Here is a 24,453-nt window from a genome sequence, read left to right on the forward strand (position 1 = left end):
GAGTGACATGCGTTCAAAAATGAAAAAATTTTCAATATTTCCAGAAATTTTCAATATTTTCTAAAATTTTCGCAGTTTTCGCAGAGAGAGAGAGAGAGAGAGAGAGAGAGAGAGAGAGAGAGAAGGAGAAGGAGCTAGTACTTACAAACTCCTGACTCGGCACCGGTTGATGTTCGGATGCTGCGCAAGCTTCTCAGTCGGACGTGGCCCAGATCGCACGGACAGACGATGGCTCGGCTATCAGACGGATGCTGGCCCATTGATACAAGGTTGCTATATTTCGGCAGTGATGAGCGGGCAGGCGGCAACCGCGCTACCTTATAAATTTAGTTGGAGAAAGCTACGTGCCAAAGAATGGGTCGCGTTTTTTTCACGTTTTAAGCGCCATTTTGGATCCACTAATTGAATTTTTAGTTTTCAATCAGTACTTTCAAACTGACCAGGTGATTCCTTACTCTCAATACGAAACATTATTCGTGTCTGCACCCGAAGCGTTGTGGAGGAATGAGTGGATGCTCGGAGATACGTATTAGTTCTAAAGTCACTGGCACCGAGGGAAGGTGAACCTAGATTGATGTCCCTAGCTCTTAACGATTCAGCGATGCAACGCTTGGCTCGAGAAGAGTTGTTGCTAGGACTGCCGCGACAAGTGGAAGGGATAAATCTCTCCTACTTATAGATCCTTAGGCTAATGCCACGCACCCCACTGGTCAGATATGATATCGTTATGGCTTACCAGAGCTGTGAGTTTAAGTACATGACTCAGGTGCGAGAGCTTCAAGACATTACTTTTGCCCCATAAAGGTAAAGGTGGAAGCTGACCATTGAGGAATTATTAATTCTAAATAATAAAGCATTTATTAAAGTTACTTTAAGACATAAGCGTTTTACATTTAGTGCGAAAGGGGTGCGGTGGCCCAGACACTTGTAAAGAGTGCTGTGCTCATCAACACACACGTGTTAGGGCCCCTGTATTCGATCAATCCGCTAGTCCGGAGAGCTATCGAGCGAGTCTGATATTGATATGGCCGCGCGCCGGGTTTATACACCTTTCGCTCGCCTAAGTTCGCGAGTATAAGTCCTTTGTTTACATTTACGTTTACAATCTCTCTCTACGCTGTGCTGCCGTCTCAACTTTTAAACTCAGCGACCCTAAGAACTCTCTAGCCTTTATTGTATTTTAAAAATAACCAACTACTCTCGAAAAAAAATCAAAATGTTAATAATAAACAATGTTCTGGAGGTTTAATTTTGCGGGATTTTGACGATTTTTCTACAAATTAAAAAAAAATAATAATCAGTTGTGTTGCAATTTGTCGTGGGTTTTGCCTTTTTCCCCGTAGATTTACTGGACTAGCCATGTTGTTTCAGTACTCATCTTAGACTCAAAGATACACACGTCTTCGGTTCGCGCTACATCGCCTCGACTCGTACGACAAACTCTATACTCTGTCGAAAAAATCCCACTTTATGCCCTAGGTACACAATATACTATTGCATATGATTCACCGAATTGAAAAAAATGATAAAGATATTTGATCGGAGAGTAAAATTTTTAGTACTTCATTTGGTACAGAATTTCTAAAAATACATATTTTTATAGATAACGGGAAAACAACTTGGATATCGGGGAATGTCTGAATACTATCAATCATTGGTGTGTAAAAATAATAAACAAATTGGAGAAGAAATTGCTCGACTAGAAGTAAGTATGATTGTCATTTATCAAAGCACTAATGATCTATTGCAAAAATAGTAGATTGTGCAACTAGGGGGGGAAATTGGCTTTTTCTAGCGAGGGTGATGATTTGAGCACTTGTGTCAGTCTCAGGTACCATAGATAAGTCTGAAAAAGCTATTTCCCTTTAGTTGCGCACTTTACTTTTTTAACAAGAGCAACGAAAATAGGCTTTTTGTATAAAAAAGGATTTAAAAATTGAAAACTTAAAAAAAATTTAAATATATAAAAACTTTTGAGCAGCGGATGAAAAAACCCTTTTCTATCCGCTGCGAGAAAAACTTTTAATGTTCTATTTATTTCGCATGCATAAAAAAGAGCCTTTTTTGCTCGTATTAAAAAATATAATATTTTAATAATCTACGAATCAGTTTGCAGCAGAGATGTTTAAGGTTGCACAAACAAAATCAAATAGATTAACATTGTTCGAGGATTATTATAACAAAACCCTTCAAAACTTAACAGAAGTTAAAAGAGATAATGATTTTATTTATCATGAACGAATTCCTGATTTCAAAAGTTTATCACCTGTCAGTAAAGCACATGTTGCTAAATTACTACCTTTACCTGAAAAATTCAGCTCACAGTTTCAAGGTAACGATTTTATTTTCTTGTTCAAATTTTATGTTGGCTATGAATGTTTTTTATTTGTTTATTTATTTATTGAATATATGCCTATGCCTAAAAAAACATCCTATAGAGGCAAATAGGGTTACCTGTACAGAAGATGGTACAAAAACAAAACTTGACAACTAATATAATGTAAAAATACGATGTTTTGATAAGTATATTGTTTTTTCTTGCAAAGGTAAGTAACAGTGTGTTAAAAATATTTTTTTCTCTTATAAATTTTTGCGATCATCAGTTGATGTATTGTATACATTTATAGCTACAAAATAGCTGTTCTTTTTACCTATAGTTTTATTTATTCTTGGAAAAGATATCATTATATTTCTAGTGTAACGGTTTAACTTTCCTCAAGAGACTGTATAGTCAGTCGGTTTCAGGATCTGGATAGGGGAAAGGAGTAAAAAAGAGTCTGTTTTTATATTCTTAACAATAACAAAATATATTTCTCTGTTAAACAATAGCATTTGGAATCAGTTGTTAAATCCCGGCTGGGACAGAAATCAATTGTGCGTCTCGTTAAAAATACTTCGCCTTTACAAGTAGAATTGTTTAAACTAACGCGGTTAAGAATTTACAAGAATATATACGCAATTTCCTTACAAGAATGATTCGGTGTACGCGGCTGCGGTGTATCGGTTCGGTGGCGGTATGACGGGTCGGTGGCGGATTTTGAGGTTAGGAATTAATTCGGTTCGGTGGAGTCGTGTGCGCACGGCTACGCCGATCCGAATGTGTCGTGTAACAACGATTCCGACCGTTCTGTGTGCGCACAGTAATGGCCGGGATAGTATCACGGTGTTTTGAGGTTATCCCTCGAATTTGTGGAGTCGTGAGCACACGGCTTCACAAATCTTCGTCGCTTCTACTCACTTAATTAACGATCGCATTGCAACTCGCGGACGTAGCCATGGCATATCCATCAAAGGGAATGATCGGCACCGCGATAAGTCACATACAGGGAATAGTACAGCAAGAAAGGTTAATCCTAACAGATGAAATACAATTGTTAAAGGTTGCAAAAGAACGCCTACTGCAAGTTCGAGATAAAATGGAACTTTCGGAAACAAAAACAAAACACAACGTCGAAACAATCTAACCTCCATGTTACATATAATAACGAAAATGACACATTCGCGCTTAATATCAAAGAAGAAAAATTCGACGACTACGTTACAGATCTGAAGCCAACTACTCATGAAAACATGTATAACTTCGGTGCCCTGGACCCAGTAAATGATATCTATAACAAAAAACTAATCTTTACCTTGGCTCAAAAAAACAGAGTTAGCTTGATCGACAGGAAACACGACTCCAATGACGCAACTTATGCAGAACACCGGGGATTAACCTTTACCGAAGAGCTACCCTCTAATAGACGCCTTAACCAATCGATGTTAGATGAATTACCTATTCCTAAAAATCATGGGCTACCCTCTATAGGGAATTATTTCGATAAGCTTGACGCAGAGCAACAACCGGGACCGCAAACGTGAGACTGATTTTATAGAGCAGTACGAACAATTCAAAAATTTACTAAAATCATTAGGATTCAGGATAAAGTACACGAGGATTTAAATTCAAAACCGTAATCTGATCCATAATTCGACGCATACAAAACGTACAACAGCATAAAGCCCGCTCTCGAGACGGAGGCTGGATGTTCTCGTTACACTAAATATTAAACACCATCCCTCATTACGACGGAAACCCAGACATGCATGCTATTTAACTGCGCAGTACAGCGACGTTGGCGGAGCGGATTAAATTTTAACTGATCTTAAAGTAATTCGCCAATATTGAGAAGAAAGTGACGGAGATTACGGACTGCGCGTTCAAACATTGCACAACCGGTTGTTAAACATCTACGACGCGAGCTACCTATAACGCCGATAAAGATACCGCTACCTATAACATAATAAATGAATGAGCGTGCCATGCCTTTCATTCTGACGATGCCTACGTGAGCTGCATGTAAGTCGTCGAGTATAGCCTGTCTCAGCGAAGGCGGCACGACGACTCGATGCTCGAATATTAGGCAGTTGGAAGAAAGGCTGTAATTAACCTCTGGAGCTTTGTATCCGTAGCCAGCGAGGTTTTTACCTGTTTCTAGTAGTTGCACAATCTCGCCGAGATGTGCGTCCTTTCGCGTCTCTTTAGCTACTTGTTCCGCTTGCACTGGAAGTTGCTTGATCTGGCACAGCATGAAAGTGTCGAATTCGTCAAGCTCTGTGACTTCTTCTCCTTCTCGGAGAGAGACTTTGTGAATGCAGTTCGTTGTGGTAGCTAATGGTGCACCTGATGTCCATTGAAACGGCTCGACGTGAAGCATGTCTCGGAGCGGGCGAGCTTTCGTCGCTAGATCTGGGATGAACGCATTGTAGTAGGTTGCTTTCCCAATAAATAGTTCCAGGTCTTCTGGCGTAGATGGCTTAGGAGCATCGCGTATCGCCTCAATGTGCATGTCTGATTTATGCACCCCTTGAGCGTCAATTTTGTGCCCCAACATTTCGACTGCAGGCGCGGCAAAAGTGCATTTCGCGCGATTTAAGCGAAGGCCGTGTTCTCTGAGTCGTGCCAGCAGTTCATCGAGAATCAGGAGTAACTCTTCGAAAGAATTAGCAAATACAAGTATATCGTCGAAGAAATTCCGTACCTTCTTGATGCTTTGTATAACTGCCTCGATTCTACGTTGCCAAATTGCAGGAATATTTGCTGCGCCATAGAATGCTCGCGAAGGGCGAATCAGTCCGTGTGTTGGCGTGTTAAGCGTCAATGCATGGCTGAATTCTTCATCAACTGGTAAGTGCATGTAAGCATCTGTGATATCAAGATGCGCGAAAATCGTGGCTCCTTCCATTTCGCCGAAAATCTGTTCTGCTTTCGGAATAGGGTGCTCGTCTATGATTATACGCGGATTTAATGTTGGTTTGTAGTTGCCAGTAATGCGTATTTTGCCATTCTTTTTTGTAACTACGTGCGTTGTAGATGCCCATTCTGAGTAGTCCACTTTTCTATAATGACCAGATGCGAGTTTGGCATCGATTTCCTTAGCGTATGCATCGCGCAGCGCATACGGAATTTCGCGTGCGCGAGCGAATACAGGAGTCGCTCCCGGTTTCAAATGCATTTTAACTGGCGGGCCGATCAGCTTCCCCGCTGACCCGCTGAAAATCTCGTCGTGTTTTGCTAGCAATTGGTCGAGTTGCTTTTCTTGTTCACGTGTTAGGTGTGGCGAGGTCGCAGAAACTGCATGAACTTGCGGCGGAAAGAACAAATCCCAATTGAGTTCATGCTTGAATTGAGCGAGCCACTCACGTCCAAACAAGGAATCGTACTCGCCTTCGATAACGTACAGATCGAGTTCTCGTGTAGTTTTACCTAGTGTAACTATTACTAGGATACGACCGATGCAGTTTAGTCGGTGGTGCGTGTAACTCATGAACTGTCTGTCCGTCGGCTGCAAGCAATAAACACTTTTGATCTTGCGTAGTGTGGTACTACTAACGATGCCGCATGGCGCTCCGGTGTCGAGCTCCATTTCTAGATTGCGCCCGTCGACTTGTACACACAGCATTACTTTTTCACATATTTTAATGGCATGCATTTCTTCGACTTTATTCAAACATCGTACAGTGCCAAGTTGCTGCGCTGGATACTCTACAGTTCGTACTTGATCTGTTGCAAGCGCCGTTTTATTTGTTGATCTGCACACTTTTGCTATGTGCCCTTTTTTCTTGCACTTGTGACACTCGGCCTCCTTGTGCGGGCAGTCCATGCGCTTGTGTAGTGCTCCGCATCCATTGCAGGTATACTGCGTCGGAGCAGTCATGAGTGCGTGTGTCTTTTCAGCTGGCGTAAGTTGTGCAGATTTTACTTCATTCGCCGTCTGCCGCGTCGACTCGAGAGCATGCGCGATTTCATATGCATTTGTGAACGTGTTTGGTTTCTTTGAAATGATCTCGTCGCACATGTCGCGATCAGTGAGACCGTGTAGAAGCTGCTCGATCAGCATTCTATCCAAAAACTCTCCGTAGTCACAGTGTGCAGCTCCTTGCCTGAGTCGTAGCGCGAACGTAGCGACTGACTCGTCTTTTTGCTGTATGATGTGTCTGAACTTGACACTCTCTGCATACTTGTTCTTGGCGCTGTCGAAGTGTGTGGTCAATGCTGTGCGTATTTGGTCGTATGTACGAGATTCCGGTGTTTCGGGGGCTACTAGAAATTTAAGAGCGTTATTCAGTTCCACGCACGTGGACTCGCACGTAATTGGCGTGTTGCTCATTCGGGATCTTGCTCAATTGTAATGCCCAGTCGAAGCGTTTGAAATAATCTTCGACCGTTGTGCCATCGGATGCGCGGAATTCTCGAAATACAAATGGCGGCGGTTTAGGCTGTGCTGGCAGCACGTTTTGCCCGTTGCCTGCCTCGGCTGCGGCAGTCGGAATGGCTACCTTTATTGCATTGGCAAGCGCCTTAGTTATCGCCGCGATCAATTCCGGAGAAACTTCGTCGTCCTGTGCCATGTTGAACACCGATGCTAGCTGGTCCTTTTGCACTTTCTCTTCTTTCCCTCTTCTTTAGGAGAGCCACCACTTTCCTCTCTCACTCAGAAGGCTCTGAGTCCGCCACTTTCAGTAGCGTTGGCGTGTGCTCGAATTGTTTCTGACACCAATTGTTGTATATGGGAAATGAATATACATTCTTGACACCACAATTATTAGAATATGTTTACTTTTATTTCTAACTATAATTGTATAATTTTAAACAGTATAAATATATGGAAGATTGACATTTATCGTAGAGCAATTGAGAACACAGCTCCAGTCGTACGCGCCATGTTAGATCTGACAAAAAGGTTAGGTAGTATATGCGATACACAGAATGCGCGGTAATTCAAATACACGAGATGATGATTGAAATTATAATAATTGGCGCGATGACGGGGGATACGACAACAGGTGTAATGACCGCGAGTTTAATAATCGCCAAAACAACCGGGATTTTGATAATTGGCGTAATGACAGGATTTGACAATAGAAAGAACAGAAAAATAACAATAGTTCTAGAATTCAGTCCGAAGATTCTTAAAACTACCAGGATCTTTGTTACCAGCCGGGGGTATCGGGCAATCAATAGATAACAATCCACCAAATGCGAAAGAAGCAAATAAATGAGATAGCTGTGCAGTTTAATAAGTTCAAAGAACAGTCGAAACGATAGAAAGAAGCCAATGTGCAGGAGAAAGTTAATAGTAGGAAGTACTTAATGAGATTTGCCACAGCAGGACGTAAATCACCAATTGTAGGACTTACAAGTAAAAACTAAGACTTACAAGCAAAAAGTAAAGTAAACAAAATTTTGCATACTGGTACTAGTCGAATACGTAAGGGAAGTAAGGGGGAAAACGAAGTAACACGAGCACTTACAGAAAAACTAATTTGCTATTTCAGCTCCCCCGTAACCCTTATATCTAATCAGAGAGCTTACTCTATAAACCGGGTTATGGAAGAATTCGTTCGAATATTCAGAGTGAATTAGTACCCGGCAACTGCGTACTATCCACAGTCGAACGAAGGAATAGAGCGAATGCATCATACGCTCAAAAAGTATTAAAATGTACATCAAAGACACCGATAACTAAGACGAAGTCGTACCATTAACACAGCATGCATATAATGCTATTGAACACGACGTAAACCTTCAACAGCAAAGGACGCCAAGAATTACTCAGAGAAAATCCGTGACAGTCAACAAGACAGATGGGCTGCAATTCGCGTAACAGTGAGATAGAGAGGAGCGATCAAGATCAATTTATACACTCGAGCAAGAATTCCCCTATATTCAAATTTGCACAATAACTTTGTCAGTGGGGTTATATAGAAGTGCCGAGACAGCATCAGCAATCAGTCTGAAAGGGAAGTAGCAACGGCGAACGGGTCCAGATTCGTATCCGCGTATAGGGAGAACGGATGTGTAAAACTACAACAGTTGTAACATGGTGAAATTTCACCATGTGAGAAAGTTGACAGAGAGTCCTAAGGTCGAGTGAATGAGTCTCAGTGTAAGTAGCTAATAGCGTCCGTTTGTTCTGAGCAAAACGACGCCGGATTAGGAGCGTTGCTCGGAGAAGGATAAAAGTACAACGGTCGTCACCAGCTCTGACAGTGGTCAAGGAGGTGCGAAAGAGGACGACGGACCAGGCTGGCGCGACAACAGAGAAGCCAACGACTCGACAGGGCGCTCAAGTAACGGCATGCGCATCATAAGGCGTGATACGCAGATGGTGGAGCCCTGGAAGAACCAACGCTAGAATCCGAAGCAGTTACAGAATTTTGCAGAGTGTCGGGAACATTAACTGCTGCGTATCGCGCTCGAAATTTAATAATTGTACACTGGAGTCAAAGGCCTTGACGTCAGTGACATTTTGTTGTTTCGGGTTCCGTAATTCAGAGTTGCTAAACTCTGAATTATCTGCGAGTGTATGGCTGTCTATTGTAAGGAACGCGAGACTTTTAATTTCCCGGGCATTAGCTCCAACAGTTCACGAGTAGAATCGCGCAGCGCATGTGCCGCCGCCCAAAGAACGAGAACGTCGTGCGTAAACCTGTAGACAGCGAGCGAGAGCGAGATAGAAGTCCCTCGCGGCGGCAGCCAATAGACGAGAGCATAAATTGGCGGCGCAGGAGATCTGGCGACGGGCCTCAACAGCGCGAGCCACTCGCTTGCTCGTCACTCTCCTGCCCTGGTGGATCCTGAACGAACGTACAAGCAGCAGCTCCTCGGAAAGGCTTTCTTTGTTCCTCCATTGGTGGTAATTTCTTCTGTGGTTGTCTGAGATTGCCCTGGATCCGTCGAAAGAAGGATTAAAATCAGTGGTTCGGTTTTGATTTTCTCCCGTCAGGCTTTCCTCGCGGGCTCACAGCTTCACGTTTCGGATTTTTCTTTATGCAATTTAAGCTATCTTGTGCGCGGCTATTTCGTGGCTGTCTTCGCTAGATTAAGTTGAACATCGTGGTTGTCTTACGGATAATTCAGGTTTATTTACGTAACGTGGCCCTCGCTGTAAGTGGTCGGACGCAAGCGAGCGCTACATTATTGAGCGACTGCAGTATTCGCGGGAAATTAGTTAAGTGTGATAGGGAAAATAGTCGGGACAGGCAAGAGTGTGTGACGAGACACGAGTCTCGCACATGCAAATACGTGTGCAGGCGGCCCCGATAGATGCGGCATGCGCAGCGAGCGCGCGCGCGCAACGAACAAAAGGCGAATCCGCACGACGCGGATTGAGCGCGCGCGCGCAACATCCGCAAGGCGAGTCCGCACGAGCGCGGACTACCACCCTTACCCCAGCCCGCAAATATTAAATATATATGATAAAAAAAAATACTAATCGATGTATTTTTAATTGCACATTACGAATAATCAATTTGTTTTAATTGAACCCCCGTAGTTTTTTCATTAAAAATGAAAAAACAAATGCGCTATATGTACCTTGGAAAAATACCTTTTTCTCAAAAAATACGATGTTTACCGAAATTCTATTGATGTTAAAAAATTGAAACCCTAGCCATTTTTAATTGAGCCATCGTTAAATATTATAAAAAGGCATATATTTATTAAAAAAAATCATTTCTGAGGTATTGAGCACGCAACACAACGCTGTACTCACCGAACCCAACCCGAACTCACCGATTTTGATGATTTTCATATATGTTGTAGAACATAAAAAAATAAGAGACACGTATTTTTTTTTATCGGCTAATTTTCACTTTTAAGGGGTAAAAACCTCCCCTAAAGTTAACCCCCAAAAAGCGTTTTTTTTAAATATCTCGGCTTAAAATTAATATTTTTCAATGAAACAAATTGGAGGTTATTTCTTACAAAAAGAGCAAGTATTTCATGGTGATTTGAAGAGTAAGGGTAGCATCCCCTATTTTTTAGGGGTTGAAAACATATATTTTTTTGGATAATTTTATAATAAAAATGTTTAAACCGACTAAAAAAAATTGGAAAAAATGTTTAAACATCCTTAATAACAAAATTTAGTTGACGTCTTTCGGTGTTTTCATAAATATTACCCCTAAGGGGGTAAACCACCCCTAACACAAAATAACTGTAAATATGTAATTCAATACATAATATTTCGTAGAAAGTTTGTATATAGAGGTTTTCGAGGTCGCTGATTACAAATCTGTTATCAGATTTTGAAAATTCAAAATGGCGGATCCAATATGGCGGACGGAAATATCGAAAAAAAATTTTATATAATAAAAAAGTTTTAAACGACTAAAAAGTTTGGAAAAAATTTGTAAACATCTATAATAAACAAATTAAGTTTTTCGGTTTTTTCATAGATACTACCCTTTAGGGGGTAAACCACCCCTAACACAAAATAACTATTAGTATACTTCAATCCATAATATTTTGTAGAAGGTTTGTATATAAGGGTTTTCGAGATCGCTCTTTGCAAATCTGATATCAGATTTTGAAAATTCAAAATGGCGGAACCAATGTGGTGGACGAAAATGTCGAAAAAAAATTTTAACTTTCATAAAAACTTGTTATAAATGTGTTATCTTTGTAGCCTGTACATGTGAACTAAAGAGCCTTAAACCCTAAACCCCTAAAGAACAAACAGGCTAAATGGTTGTGCTTTTTAACCAAACCACCTCAAATTCCTAAATTTGTAAACAAGAAAATTATGTGTGTGAAGCAGTTTTATAATTTCCGTAGAAATTGTTATCAGAATGTTATTGAAATTCCTTTATTGTAAATTCAACTTATAATGTATTTTTGTTTATAATATTAGAGTATAATAATAATCTACAATCTTTTATCTTTTGCCATAGTGCATTTTTTGTATTGAGCATAAAATATATTATTTTACGATGTTTTTACAAGAATGGTAGTCCTCATAAAAGTGTTTAAAGCACAATGCTTTTTTGCACCAACCACATCGTACAATTGCAATGTTTGTGCACCCTTCTATTTCACAATGTGTTGCACAAGACTTTCCAAAACTGAAATCTATAGGATTATCAAATTTATCTGGTTTTTCATTGACGTAACCGCTTTTATACCAGGAATATTTAAACAAATCTATATATCTCGGTGAAGACAGTTGGTTGTGAACCAATGATTGAAGTTTAATTATATTATTTCTCACATGTAAATTCATATCATGATCCATTAACATTACATTATCAGAAAATGTTCGGACAAAGTTTTTCCAAATACGGAATCCATAGACATCAAGTGGTTGTATTTTTCCTGTGGTTCCAGTTGGAATTTTTTTATGTTAATCATTTTATTTTGTGGCATTGTTTCTTCTATAACTTTGTCACAATGACCACTCCAAGAATCAAGTAATAGTATTGAGTGATGGCCTACATAGGGATAAAATATTTTTTCCAACCAGATTTTGAAGTGATCTGCAATTAAACGACTTACTAATTAACTGATCAACGATATTACAATGTAAAAATTGTTATTAGTTCCCTTACTTGTTGTTAATTTTCCAGATTTGGATGCTTCCACGTACACGTTTTCTGGTCTAAATATGTTTTGTTCTACAATAGGGCCAAACTTGCCACTTGGTTCCTTTAAAACAAGAAATAGCGGTGACAACAGTTGTCCAGTAGCTGATATTAGTGGCTGTATAGTATAACTATGCGTTGTTGCTGAAATTGACTGTACCAGACATTGCACTTGCTTTTCTCCTTCTACTGCTAATGTTCTTCCAGAATGCATTTCTAGCTGAAATCCGCTCTGATCTGTATTATACAAATTTTCGAGTCCAATCCTTGGTATACACGATTTAACGTCATCGATAAATGCTTCAGCTTTAGCCGTAAGTTCTGCACTACTTTCTAGTGTTTTTCTTGTTATGAACTTATTTATTTTCCTAGAAACTATTCGGTGTGCTCGCTTAAATTTGAGTAACCAATGTTTAGAAGCTTTGAATCTAATATCATCAAAACCAATTTCTTTTTTAGCTTGTAAGGCCCATCGAATTATATCTTCATCATGGATAATTGAACCACTGTCGAGAGCTGCTTGAAAATTATCCAGGGTATACTGACAAATTTGTGCTATTTTTTCTCTATACGTGCCACCTTTATTAATTGAATGAGCCCAACGACGTAGCTGACTAATAGATGATACTTTTTTGAATCTGTTTTGCACTGTTTTGAGACTTAAATTTTGCTTCGTTTTGCTACTTCTCCAAAATTCTACAGCTCTTTTTTTGTATTCAAAATCTACTTCTTCATTATCTGCTGTACATTGATTTGTTGGTGCTATATCCGGATCAGGAAAATGATGTTGCACTTCATCTTCAATTATTTCCACATTATGGTCTTTATACTCTTCTTGAAAATCCAAAGAGTCATCAGTAATCATTTCTACATCGTTGAAATCATGTGTTGCATCTATTAAAATTTCTTTTATTTTTTCGGCCAACTCTGTTTCGTGATAATTCGTGACACTATCTGGTATGTTTAACGCTTGAAAGTATGCTAATAATAAGTTTAGAACGTTTAACGGATTAATTTTCATTTTTCAATCTAAAATGAAAACAAGCGGTAAAATTTATACAAGCTGTGTTTTTGCATGTAAGGCACGACTGCTACATTTCTACCAGAATAAAACGAGTGAATGTAAATTGAATCAAATCATTAATTTATGCATTGGAGAAGAATTCTCGTTCCACTTTGTGATGTTCGGAAAACTCTATTTTTGGTTTTATTCAACTTTTATTCACTTTGAAATTGAATAATGTAAATCTATATAAAATCACTAAAGAAAATTTTCTACAACTGTATGATACCACTGACAAACAAAAAGACGTACTATTCGTACTTTCCGGCATCGAACTAGAATACCCACAAAACTCACTCACTGCCTAAAAAATAACACAGGCAGCTGAGGTAAACACTCGATGAAAACAATCTAAAAAAAGAACATACTGATTCGCACATATTGTCAACAACTTTTATGAGTGAAAGACATTTATCTGTGGAATTATCATTGAATGTACGATAACATTCATTAAACTAATGAATGCATATAAAATTCCCTTTCAATAACAACGTGTTCTTTAATTGCAAATGAAGTTCGAGTATTAATATTCTTTTATGTATTTTTACCAATAACAAAAATTATCATAGTAATATAATAATAATAATAATAAGAAGAAGAATAAGCATAATTGCAATAGCAATAATAACAGTAATACTGATAATAGCAATGATAATGAAAAATAATAATAATAATTAGAATAATATTTATTATTAAATTTAGATTTTTTGATAAATTCATTAAATCGTAGCAAATAGTATTATTATGGAATTCCAGACTGTAAATATTTTACTATAGATACAATAATCATTACTTCGAGAATTCATCTAAAAAACGTTTGGCTTACGAAATAATTGTAACAATGAAAAACTCCCAAGTTTGACAACATTAAATTTTATTACAAAACGCAAAAGAGTTTGATAAACTAATTTTATTAACCTATGTTTTTTCATTTGCAAAAAAGTGTGGACTTTTTGAATTTATAAAATTATATAATTATGCAATTTATGAAATACTTTATAATTTATGAAATTACTTTTGAAATTATGCTAATTTATAAAAGCAGAAAAATAAATAATCTTTGATTGAAACATAAAACGAGACGTTATTTGTTACATACAAAATGATAGAATAAAATATCGGTAATATGTCTATACTCGTGTCTACGGTAAAGCATAGGCCTTCGGCTTGTCTGGAGGTTAGGGGTTTGGAGTCGTTTGGTTAAAATGCACAACCATTTAGCCTATTTGTTCTTTAGGGGTTTAGGGTTTAAGGCTCTTTAGTTCACATGTACAGGCTACAAAGATCACACATTTGTAAACAAGTTTTTTTGAAAGTTAAAATTTTTTTTCGATATTTCCGTCCACCATATTGGATCCGCCATTTTGAATTTTCAAAATCTGATAACAGTTTTGTAATCAGCGACCTCGAAAACCTCTATATACAAACCTTCTACGAAATATTATGGATTGAAGTATACTTATAGTTATTTTGTGTTAGGGGTGGTTTACCCCCCTAAGGGGAAGTATCTATGAAAAAACCGAAAAACTTAATTTGTTTATTATAGATGTTTACAAATTTTTTCCAAACTTTTTAGTCGTTTAAAACTTTTTTATTATATAAAATTTTTTTTCGATATTTCCGTCCGCCATATTGGATCCGCCATTTTGAATTTTCAAAATCTGATAACAGATTTGTAATCAGCGACCTCGAAAACCTCTATATACAAACTTTCTACGAAATATTATGTATTGAATTACATATTTACAGTTATTTTGTGTTAGGGGTGGTTTACCCCCCTAAGGGGAAGTATCTATGAAAAAACCGAAAAACTTAATTTGTTTATTATAGATGTTTACAAATTTTTTCCAAACTTTTTAGTCGTTTAAAACTTTTTTATTATATAAAATTTTTTTTCGATATTTCCGTCCGCCATATTGGATCCGCCATTTTGAATTTTCAAAATCTGATAACAGATTTGTAATCAGCGACCTCGAAAACCTCTATATACAAACTTTCTACGAAATATTATGTATTGAATTACATATTTACAGTTATTTTGTGTTAGGGGTGGTTTACCCCCCTAAGGGGAAGTATCTATGAAAAAACCGAAAAACTTAATTTGTTTATTATAGATGTTTACAAATTTTTTCCAAACTTTTTAGTCGTTTAAAACTTTTTTATTATATAAAATTTTTTTTCGATATTTCCGTCCGCCATATTGGATCCGCCATTTTGAATTTTCAAAATCTGATAACAGATTTGTAATCAGCGACCTCGAAAACCTCTATATACAAACTTTCTACGAAATATTATGTATTGAATTACATATTTACAGTTATTTTGTGTTAGGGGTGGTTTACCCCCTTAGGGGTAATATTTATGAAAACACCGAAAGACGTCAACTAAATTTTGTTATTAAGGATGTTTAAACATTTTTTCCAATTTTTTTTAGTCGGTTTAAACATTTTTATTATAAAATTATCCAAAAAAATATATGTTTTCAACCCCTAAAAAATAGGGGATGCTACCCTTACTCTTCAAATCACCATGAAATACTTGCTCTTTTTGTAAGAAATAACCTCCAATTTGTTTCATTGAAAAATATTAATTTTAAGCCGAGATATTTAAAAAAAACGCTTTTTGGGGGTTAACTTTAGGGGAGGTTTTTACCCCTTAAAAGTGAAAATTAGCCGATAAAAAAAAATACGTGTCTCTTATTTTTTTATGTTCTACAACATATATGAAAATCATCAAAATCGGTGAGTTCGGGTTGGGTACCTTTCCTTGTGAGAAAGATCAGCTTAAGATTACAAAAAAAATGCGCGCAATGGTATTTCTAAATATATATGGATGCTTTAAAGTAATTGACAGAGTTTATTTTTCATAGATTTAGGATTGTATTGCATGCCGACAAAATGTAAATAAATAAGCTTAAAAGCTAAAGGTACCAGTTGCACGATCTTACCGAGAGTTAAGAGATAGAGATTTCAAAGAAACAAATATTTAGTAACATTTACTAAAAATATAATACAAACATAATATATTTTATTATTCAATTTATATAATTCGGGTTTAAATGATGTACTACATTAAAAATTACTCTGATGAGACTATATGTATACACCTAATACAATAACCTAAGACATAATAAAAACCGCTGCCAATTCATTGGCACGTAGCTTCCTCCAACGAAATTTATTGTTCCAATAAATAAAATATTGTTTTAAAATACAGTATGTGAATGCTATTTTAAATATTTCAAAGCTTAATTATTTTGCTGTAGGAGCAATTTTCTTATAGCAAAAGATATATAATAATCAGGAAAATCCGATCAAAATCTCTCAAAATCGCGGAAAAGAAGAGATTGATGAAAGGATAACTCTGTAAAAATAAAGTTATCGTATCAAGAGAATAAGATTGTAATCTAAAAAAACTTACGTATAATTTTACTATAAAAAAACACACATATATATATATATATATATATATATATATATATATATATATATATATTGTGCCGTATTATTCTACTCTCAAAACATGTTGCATAGGGACAATTCATAGAGGGACTTTAACGACGTGCAACGACACCCCTATAAGAGGAAGCAAAAGTTTTGAGAAAAATGGGTTTTTACATTTTAACTCTTTACTTGAAAACCGCTTAACGAAATCGTTTGAAATTTTAACAGCAGATAGCTTTTTTTTAGGGTTAATCGCCAAATAAAATTTTAAAGCTCAAATTTAGCCAAGACACATAAATTATCTACTTTTTCCCAAAATCTTAAGTGCAATAAAGCCTTTTAACTTCCGTAATCGAGGCACAAAAAAACTCATTTTTTACAGTTTTCGATTTTTTACTGAAAAAATAAGTAGTCAAATAACTTGAAATTTTAATGGGATATAGTTTGACACGTGATCCATCGACATAATTCTTTTCGCGAGGTTATAATGATTAGTTTCAGGAATATGAATTTTTAAAAAAAAATTACGTCTTTCATTTTATCTGCCGAACAAAGCGGTCGATCCCGAGGACCAAACAATGGAAAGTAGGCCATTTTATTCTCTTTCAAATGCATTATAGCTGAATTGTTTGTAATAATGGGATGATTGAAAAAAACGCAAAATAGTGTTTTTCAAAAATCAAAAAATGCCCATAAAAAAATAGTTGAGAAAATAAAAAATAACTGTTTTTCCCGAATTCAGAATCCAAAAATATACATGCATGTCAAATTTTAATGATATTGACGGAGTAGTTCCAGAAATATTACGGTATACATACACACACACGTCCACACACACACACACACACATCCATACGGACATTTTCTAAAAACACGTGATTGAACTTCTAAAACACCAAAAAGTGTTTTCTAGAAGTTTTGACGAAACTCAAAATTTTACTATTACAAAGCTTCCTCCAGGAGGAAGCAAAAGTAGACTTTTATAATTAAAACCAATAACATCTAATATTACTAAATCTATGGATTTTTAATCGTAGTACCTAAAGTTCATTTTTCATAGATTTAGAATTTCAATTGAAGTCTATTAAACGTATATAGATAAGTTCTAAAAGCTAATAAAGAATTATGCAGTTACACGATCTGGTGCTGAAAGAAGAGCTCATTACAAATCAATAAATTGAAACTAAATGCGTGGACTATCTATTTTCCAGCTTATAATTTTGTTTTAATCGATTTATAAATTATTCAGATAATACTGTTAGTCCAGTAATCTGCTTCATCTGTTTAGCTATTGAAAATGATACGCGAATAATTCAAAATTGCATGCAGTTTTTTTTCGTCCACGTATAAAGACAAAAATTATATTTATCTACTTTCTAGCGTGTTATACATATATAAACAATCAACAATATTGAATTGATTGTTTATAATAAACAAAATGTACAAAAAAATAATAAATGTACAAAAAAGTCATATCAATATTAAATTTTCGTATTTTATTATAATCATTCAAATACATAGCTTTAATAAATTAAAAAGTATTTTAAGCACTCGGTAAATTTTACATTTCTATTTCTCTCATGCGTACAATATTGTTGGTCCATCTTGACTAAAAGCTTTTTCATACGTTTTCTTAATTTTAGCAGACGTTCAAAATATCGGTTCTGAAATCTCCACGTTAAGTCTTGCATAAGTATGGCCACGGCTACTTTTTCGATTGACTTCATTTTTCACTTCTGTCTTCATATTCTTTTTCTTTATTGACGTTATTTACGGAAATAGTATAATTAAAAATGTAGTCTTTTCCGATTTCGAATTCTTCTTTATTGCCTTGTCAACTTTTTCAAGCACTACAAAATAGAATGTTAATTATTGGACGTATCTATTTAATACTTATTTATCTTTACAAAAAAATGACTTTTCTAATACTAATAATGCAGAACTAATATCGTCAAAATATAACTGTTGAGTAATAGAAACTTAGTATAAAACTTAAAATGAATGATTGAACCAATAAATATTGATTTCAAAGTACCTTCATAAAATTTTTTTTCTACATCACTAAAAAATATTTCATTTTTCAATTCCTCGTGGATCCTAACGTTCTTTGTACATTAATTATTTCGTAAGTTTTTCTTCTCATTAAATGTCTTTGACATTTCAACAAATCTAATAATGAATAATGGCATTTCTGTACATCATCACCATAGATACTTTCTAAAATTATTGTTTTTATTTCATGGTTTATTTTGCCAGTTCCAATCATATACTTGTTAAAAGCAACGTTATTACTGGTTTTTATATTTAAAATAACTAATTTTTTTAATAACTGAAGTTGATTATTATTTGTCTCTAAAATAAGAGAAGAAGTTATTTATTTTTACTTTTCTCATAGAATAGTCTTGATTAATATACCTTTTTGTCGAAAGAACTCTATTACAGGTCCAGATATCTTGTCATTCATTGCAAAATATAATATAATGAGATTTAGACGTTATAGTTCAAAATTAAGAAACTGTGTTAATTAATGTTTACTTGATCTTCTATGCTTTTTAATTTTATTTTTATAGCTTCTTGTTGCTTTTACAGATGAACCAGCAGCTTTCTTTGTCTCTTTAATATTAAGAAATTCATCGATACTATTCATTTCTGGTGTGAGAGAACCTCATTCCAAATCTGAGATATAATAGAGTTAAGAATATTGATATTAAAATCTGAAGGTGTTCCTTTATCTGCAAATCCATGAAACGGTTCAACTAGGCTATCATCGTCTCCAGTTAATGAATGATTGAAAATTAATTTGTTTACTTCATCACATATCTCATTTCGATTAAACCATAAAGTATTATTTAAAGTTTTCATCATCCATGGTTGAATATCTTTGCATTCTTTAATACTGTATATTTCAATTAATATTTTTTTCTCGTGTCCAACGGAATTTTGTAACTAGTATCTCTTAAAAAAGTCTTTATGTTGTTCCTTATATCAATTATACTCATAGCTTTACTAAGCTTTTCTTTATAAATAAGCCATTGTTTTTAGGAGCATTAATAAATTCTATATTGAAATCTGAAAATATATAATCTTGAAATGTATGCTCAGTAAAATAATTTTAGAGATAACTTACTTGTAAAATCTTCAATAACAGACGCAAAGAAGCATTCTAAAAAGAAACAAACTTTCTCCTGATATTCTTTTCTCGGTCCATATTTTGGAAAAACTGTGCTACTTAAGTTTTTCAATTATTCATTAGAAATACTGTTATATGTATTCACATCAACTAATAAATTATTTTCACGCACAAAACCAAGTAATTTCAAATAAATATCGTTTCCCAGTCTATTCCTTGTCTTCGCTTATAAATATTATCCATATATAGTCTTGTAGTTCAGACTGCAAAAAAAAAAATAATAACATTCAATTAATTGCAATCTTAAGTAACTATAACCTCAAATTTAGTGATTTTATGTTTACAATTATACTTGTTACAAAAAGTTCTTGTCACTTGTTAACTTTGATATATATGAATCAAAAAACAAACTTAAAAGAAAGAAAAACCTAATTTGGCAAGAGATATGTGATATATTGAATAAGAACAGAGAACAAAAAATAAAACCCCTTAATTTATACATGCATGTAGATCAAGATAGGCATAACATTCAGTCTTCGTATCGAAAGATTAAAGATTTAGATACATATGAATCTGATGACTGTGAAACAATTATAGAAGAAAACAATGAAGATGAAATTTCAGAAAGTGAGAACACGAAGGAAGACACATTTTGCTATAGACCAACCAAAAGAAAGAATAATAAAAATATAATATTTAATTTTACAATAACTCCAGAGCAATGGTCTCAAATAAAGCCTGTAACAATAGCTTATAAAGATGGAAGAGAAGGTATGTCCTTGCAAGAGCCTTACAAAGAGATGTTTGTGAAAGAAATGTATTATAAGGAAAAATTACCCTGTGCATACAACTATAAACGGAATGTCATAGATGACATAGAATCTTATGTCAAAGTCACTGGTTATTGCAATACTTGCAACGCACACTTAAAAATTAACTGTTTTGATAAACCGATTGATGGTGAACCAGTCACATTCACTGTAGAAACTTTAAATTCTCATGGAATACCTCATACAGCAAAAAGACGTCTAGCTGGGTCACAGAGAAAAATAATTAAGAAAGAACTAGAGCATGAAAAACCAAAAAAATGGAGAAGAGAAGAAGCAAGTAAGCATATGAAGTATGGGGATCCTGAAACACCGTTTCTTTATAGTCAAGAAGTGATAAGAAAAGCTAGTCATGAGGTAAAATCTGAAAAGTTAGGGTTGAAACCAGGAGAAAAGTTGTTTAACTCTTTGACAAATTTAAAAAAAGATGTTGAATTTAATAGATATTTTAGAGGGATTGGTCACGATAAATTTTACTTGATGTATTGGTCACCCGAACAAGTAAGTATCCATAATGATGTCCAAGCCAAACTAAGAGATTCTCTGTCGCTAGATGCTACAGGTTCCGTTGCCTTGAAAATAAAAAAACCAGATGGAGAGAGTGCTGACATTTTTCTTACTGTTCTGTCAACATATATAAAAAGTATGATTGTGCCCGTAGCACAAGTATTGTCAGAGAAAAATGACCCAAACTTCTTGTCTTATTGGCTTTTAGAGTGGAGAAAATCTGGTGCCAAGATTCCAGAATTTATTGTGACAGACATGGGAAAAGGTATACAAAACTCTGTTTGCTTGGCTTTTAATACCATGAATTTTTCTAAATATAATGATGAATGCCTTAAGATTTTATTAAATGCACAATACAAAATTGAATTAAATAGTCAATCGAGAATAGACGTGGCACACTTGGTGCACGCTGTAACGAAATGGCCATGTTTTAGCAGTGATAAACCAAAAGTTAAGGAATTGTTCAAGCGATGTGTGGGCTTTATGACACATAGATAATCTGCAGGACTTTTCAGAGTTTTTAGTTGCTGTATTTATAGTGTCTAACAGCAAAAATAATAATGACAATTGCCAAAAAGCTTTGAAATATCTGATTGAAAGAATTCAAACATATAAATTTAATGCAAATGTTACAGAAAAATTAGAACTTTTGGATTAAAAAGAAACTTTAGATATTTTTGCGGACATTGAAGAATTCAATACAAAAAGTAATCAAAGGCTTACACGTAAATATGTAGACGAATTAAAAGTAAAGTCTATAAAAAACAAATCTGATAAGTCTTCTGATTTCAATATTCAAAATAATGACTATTACTTACCTAACTTTGCTAAACGATTATCAGTTTTATGTGCAGAATTTCCATGCTGGATTAAAGTTATGAATGTCTATTTTGATAACTCAGAAGACGTGGCTACTTCAGCAAGAGCAGAGTCATATTTTAGCAATTACAAATCTTCGAATGATGCTTCTCAAAGAGGAGATGTAGTTTTTGTGAATCATTGTCGTCAAATTGACAGTAACATGCTCTTAGCACGTGCTTCATTGAACAATTTGCAGCCAGATGAAATTGTTTCAAAAAAAGTAATTGTTAAGGACGACAATGAATTTCTTTTTGCCACAGAGAGATGGAAAAAAAGTACACAACTGCTGAGTGCCAAGAATTTTCTGACTTTCTTTCTGAAACTGTCGAGTTGGCTGAAAATAGTATTTCAGAAACCATCAATGGAAAGAATGATTTAATTTTAGATAAAATAGGGTTTTCTGATAATATAAAGTTGACTTCCTCAAAAGTTGGCGTTAAAAATTAAGCAGTAACATCCATTCACCTGAAAAAAATTTATGTTATGCAAGTACTATTATAAACTATGCTACATCGTTATTAACCAATACATTATATACAAATCGAGCATACTTACTTCATTCATTGATGCCAAATTTGAATAATTATGACGTAAATTGTCAAGGTAATCTAAGCAATTTATTCTGCAGTTTGATGAAGGATTTAACTTCTATTCGAGAAACTTCATTATGCCAAACTTGTGGATATAAAACAGAATGCAATAAATGTCAAATACCGATCCCCAATACTGATATAATAGTAAAGCATAATTATACGACTATGCAAAAGGAATTAGATCAATATTTCACAGACAAAAATGTATTTTGTTCGAATTGTAAGACCAGTAATGCACATATTTCACGTACAGTAGGTTCTTACCTATGCATGGATACAGAAGATTCTTATCAGCGATCTCTAAATCCAAAGATGACTGATTTCAACTAGTTAGATATTACGTCTACATTAGATCAAGTTCCTGTTACAATTAATGTAAAGAAAGATACCTTTAATCTGTGTGGTGTAGCTAGGTATATTCCTCCAGTTGAGAAAGGGATGGGCAATTATGTTGCTTATTGCCGGAAGATAAATGGTAAATGGGATGAAAGGAATGATCTATTAACATATAACATTGCTATTACAGGATCTCAAACCAAACTTTGAAACTTACAATAACCATCTTATTCTATGTAAAATTTAATAATGATTTATAATATACTGATAACTGGGGAAAAATAAATATATTGAAATAGTGTATTTATATTTAATGTTATTTTCACATTGTACTTACCAACCTCTAAGGCTGCTTGAATCAACTCTGCTATAGCAGCTTTGCTATCGATTTTATCATCTCTAAATCTTCTGATAATAAAGATGCATTAGCATCAAGTCTAGCGAGGCCGTCATTTGTAGAATCGGTTGCAGAAATGTTTGTATCCATTGGCTCATGCAATAAAATAGCTGCGATCATAGGTGATATTGTAGTATTTAAAGATGGAGTTGCAACAGTGGGAATACCTGATGCACTAACTCCAGAAAAACTCATGTTTGCATTATTGACGACTGCTGATGGCGTTGTTAGTGTTGTTGTAATCAGGCTATCTGGAGTTCTGGATTCAGTTGAACCCACACGACGAATTAAATCTGCAGTTGAGAATAAAGCACGACCAAGCAGAGCTTTGAAGACACGTGGATCAGATTTTTGATGTTCCTTTTTAACAACTTTTTTCAGCACTGTAAAAGATGTAACATTATTGATATACAATTAAAAATATTTAAACAGGAATCAATTGAATAATTTTAAAATGATTTTAATAATTACCAGTAGGTATTTTTATTTCTACAGGCTTGGAAGATTCAATTGCTTTTACTGGAGTTTCTGTTTTCTGTGTCTGTGCTTGATGTTGTGTTCTATCCATTTGAAATTCCATCGGCGTAACGTTTTGAGCCCCAGTTATCAGTTGTACATTTGTTGTTGCTCCTTTACAGTAGCTAGTGATTATATTGCTTTTGCATCCTTAGCCATAGGAACTCTAGAATTCTGTGACGTTATGAATTTACTCTTTGAAATCATCACTTGCTTTGTAATGCCTAAAGCTTTCATATTATTTGAACTCATTACTACTTGTTTTTAAGTGTGTATTAATTTCTGATTCGATCTTGGCCTAGTTTTGTAAGAATCATATCTCCCTTAAACATGTTAGCACTTATTAAATTTCCTTTCACATGATTCGTTATTTGTATAACGTTTGGTTCCACGGGTGGTAATTCATTATGCTATTATAACTGTTAAATCAGAAATATTCACTTTACGGAATGTTTACTTGTCTGAAAAAATTGAACTCTCGCGATTTGTAATTGAGCCACCGCTAAATATTGTCAAAATAAATTTGTTTATAAAAAAAAAAAAAACTAAAAAAACCATTTTTCAGAAATCGTATATTCGTAACGTCGTTCTGCGCATGCGTGTATATATATATATATGGGGAATTCTTTGTCAAAAAAGCCACCCCCCTGCCCATTTCAATTTTGGGGAAAAAAATTTTTTGAGCATATGAAAAAATTTGTCAAGAAGTGTAGTTTTTTATGCCATTAGCTGTTTTTTGAAAAAAATAAATTTAACCTCAAAAAAACTGTCTAAAGTGAGGCATCTCGCAAAAAAGTGCCATTTTTTAGTCAAAAATTATCGAAAAAAATATAATTCCTCAATAATTTTGACCAAATTACTCATTAAAAGTATTTT

At 34.9% G+C, this 24,453-nt stretch overlaps 1 protein-coding gene across 4 annotated transcripts in view; it reads left to right on the forward strand.

Annotated features, from left to right (window-relative positions):
- Positions 1-24,453, forward strand: part of LOC100113816 (programmed cell death 6-interacting protein) — a 374,789-nt gene that overhangs the window by 106,194 nt on the left and 244,142 nt on the right. For all 4 annotated transcript variants that reach the window (XM_031928159.2, XM_031928160.2, XM_031928162.2 and 1 more), the window contains 2 exons: positions 1,604-1,705; positions 2,110-2,332. In XM_031928159.2, the coding sequence (XP_031784019.1) occupies positions 1,604-1,705; positions 2,110-2,332 (325 nt within the window). The remainder of the gene's footprint in view (positions 1-1,603; positions 1,706-2,109; positions 2,333-24,453) is intronic.

The sequence above is a fragment of the Nasonia vitripennis genome (genome assembly GCF_009193385.2).
Source record: "Nasonia vitripennis strain AsymCx chromosome 4 unlocalized genomic scaffold, Nvit_psr_1.1 chr4_random0004, whole genome shotgun sequence".
NCBI classification, from domain to species: Eukaryota; Metazoa; Arthropoda; class Insecta; order Hymenoptera; family Pteromalidae; genus Nasonia; species Nasonia vitripennis.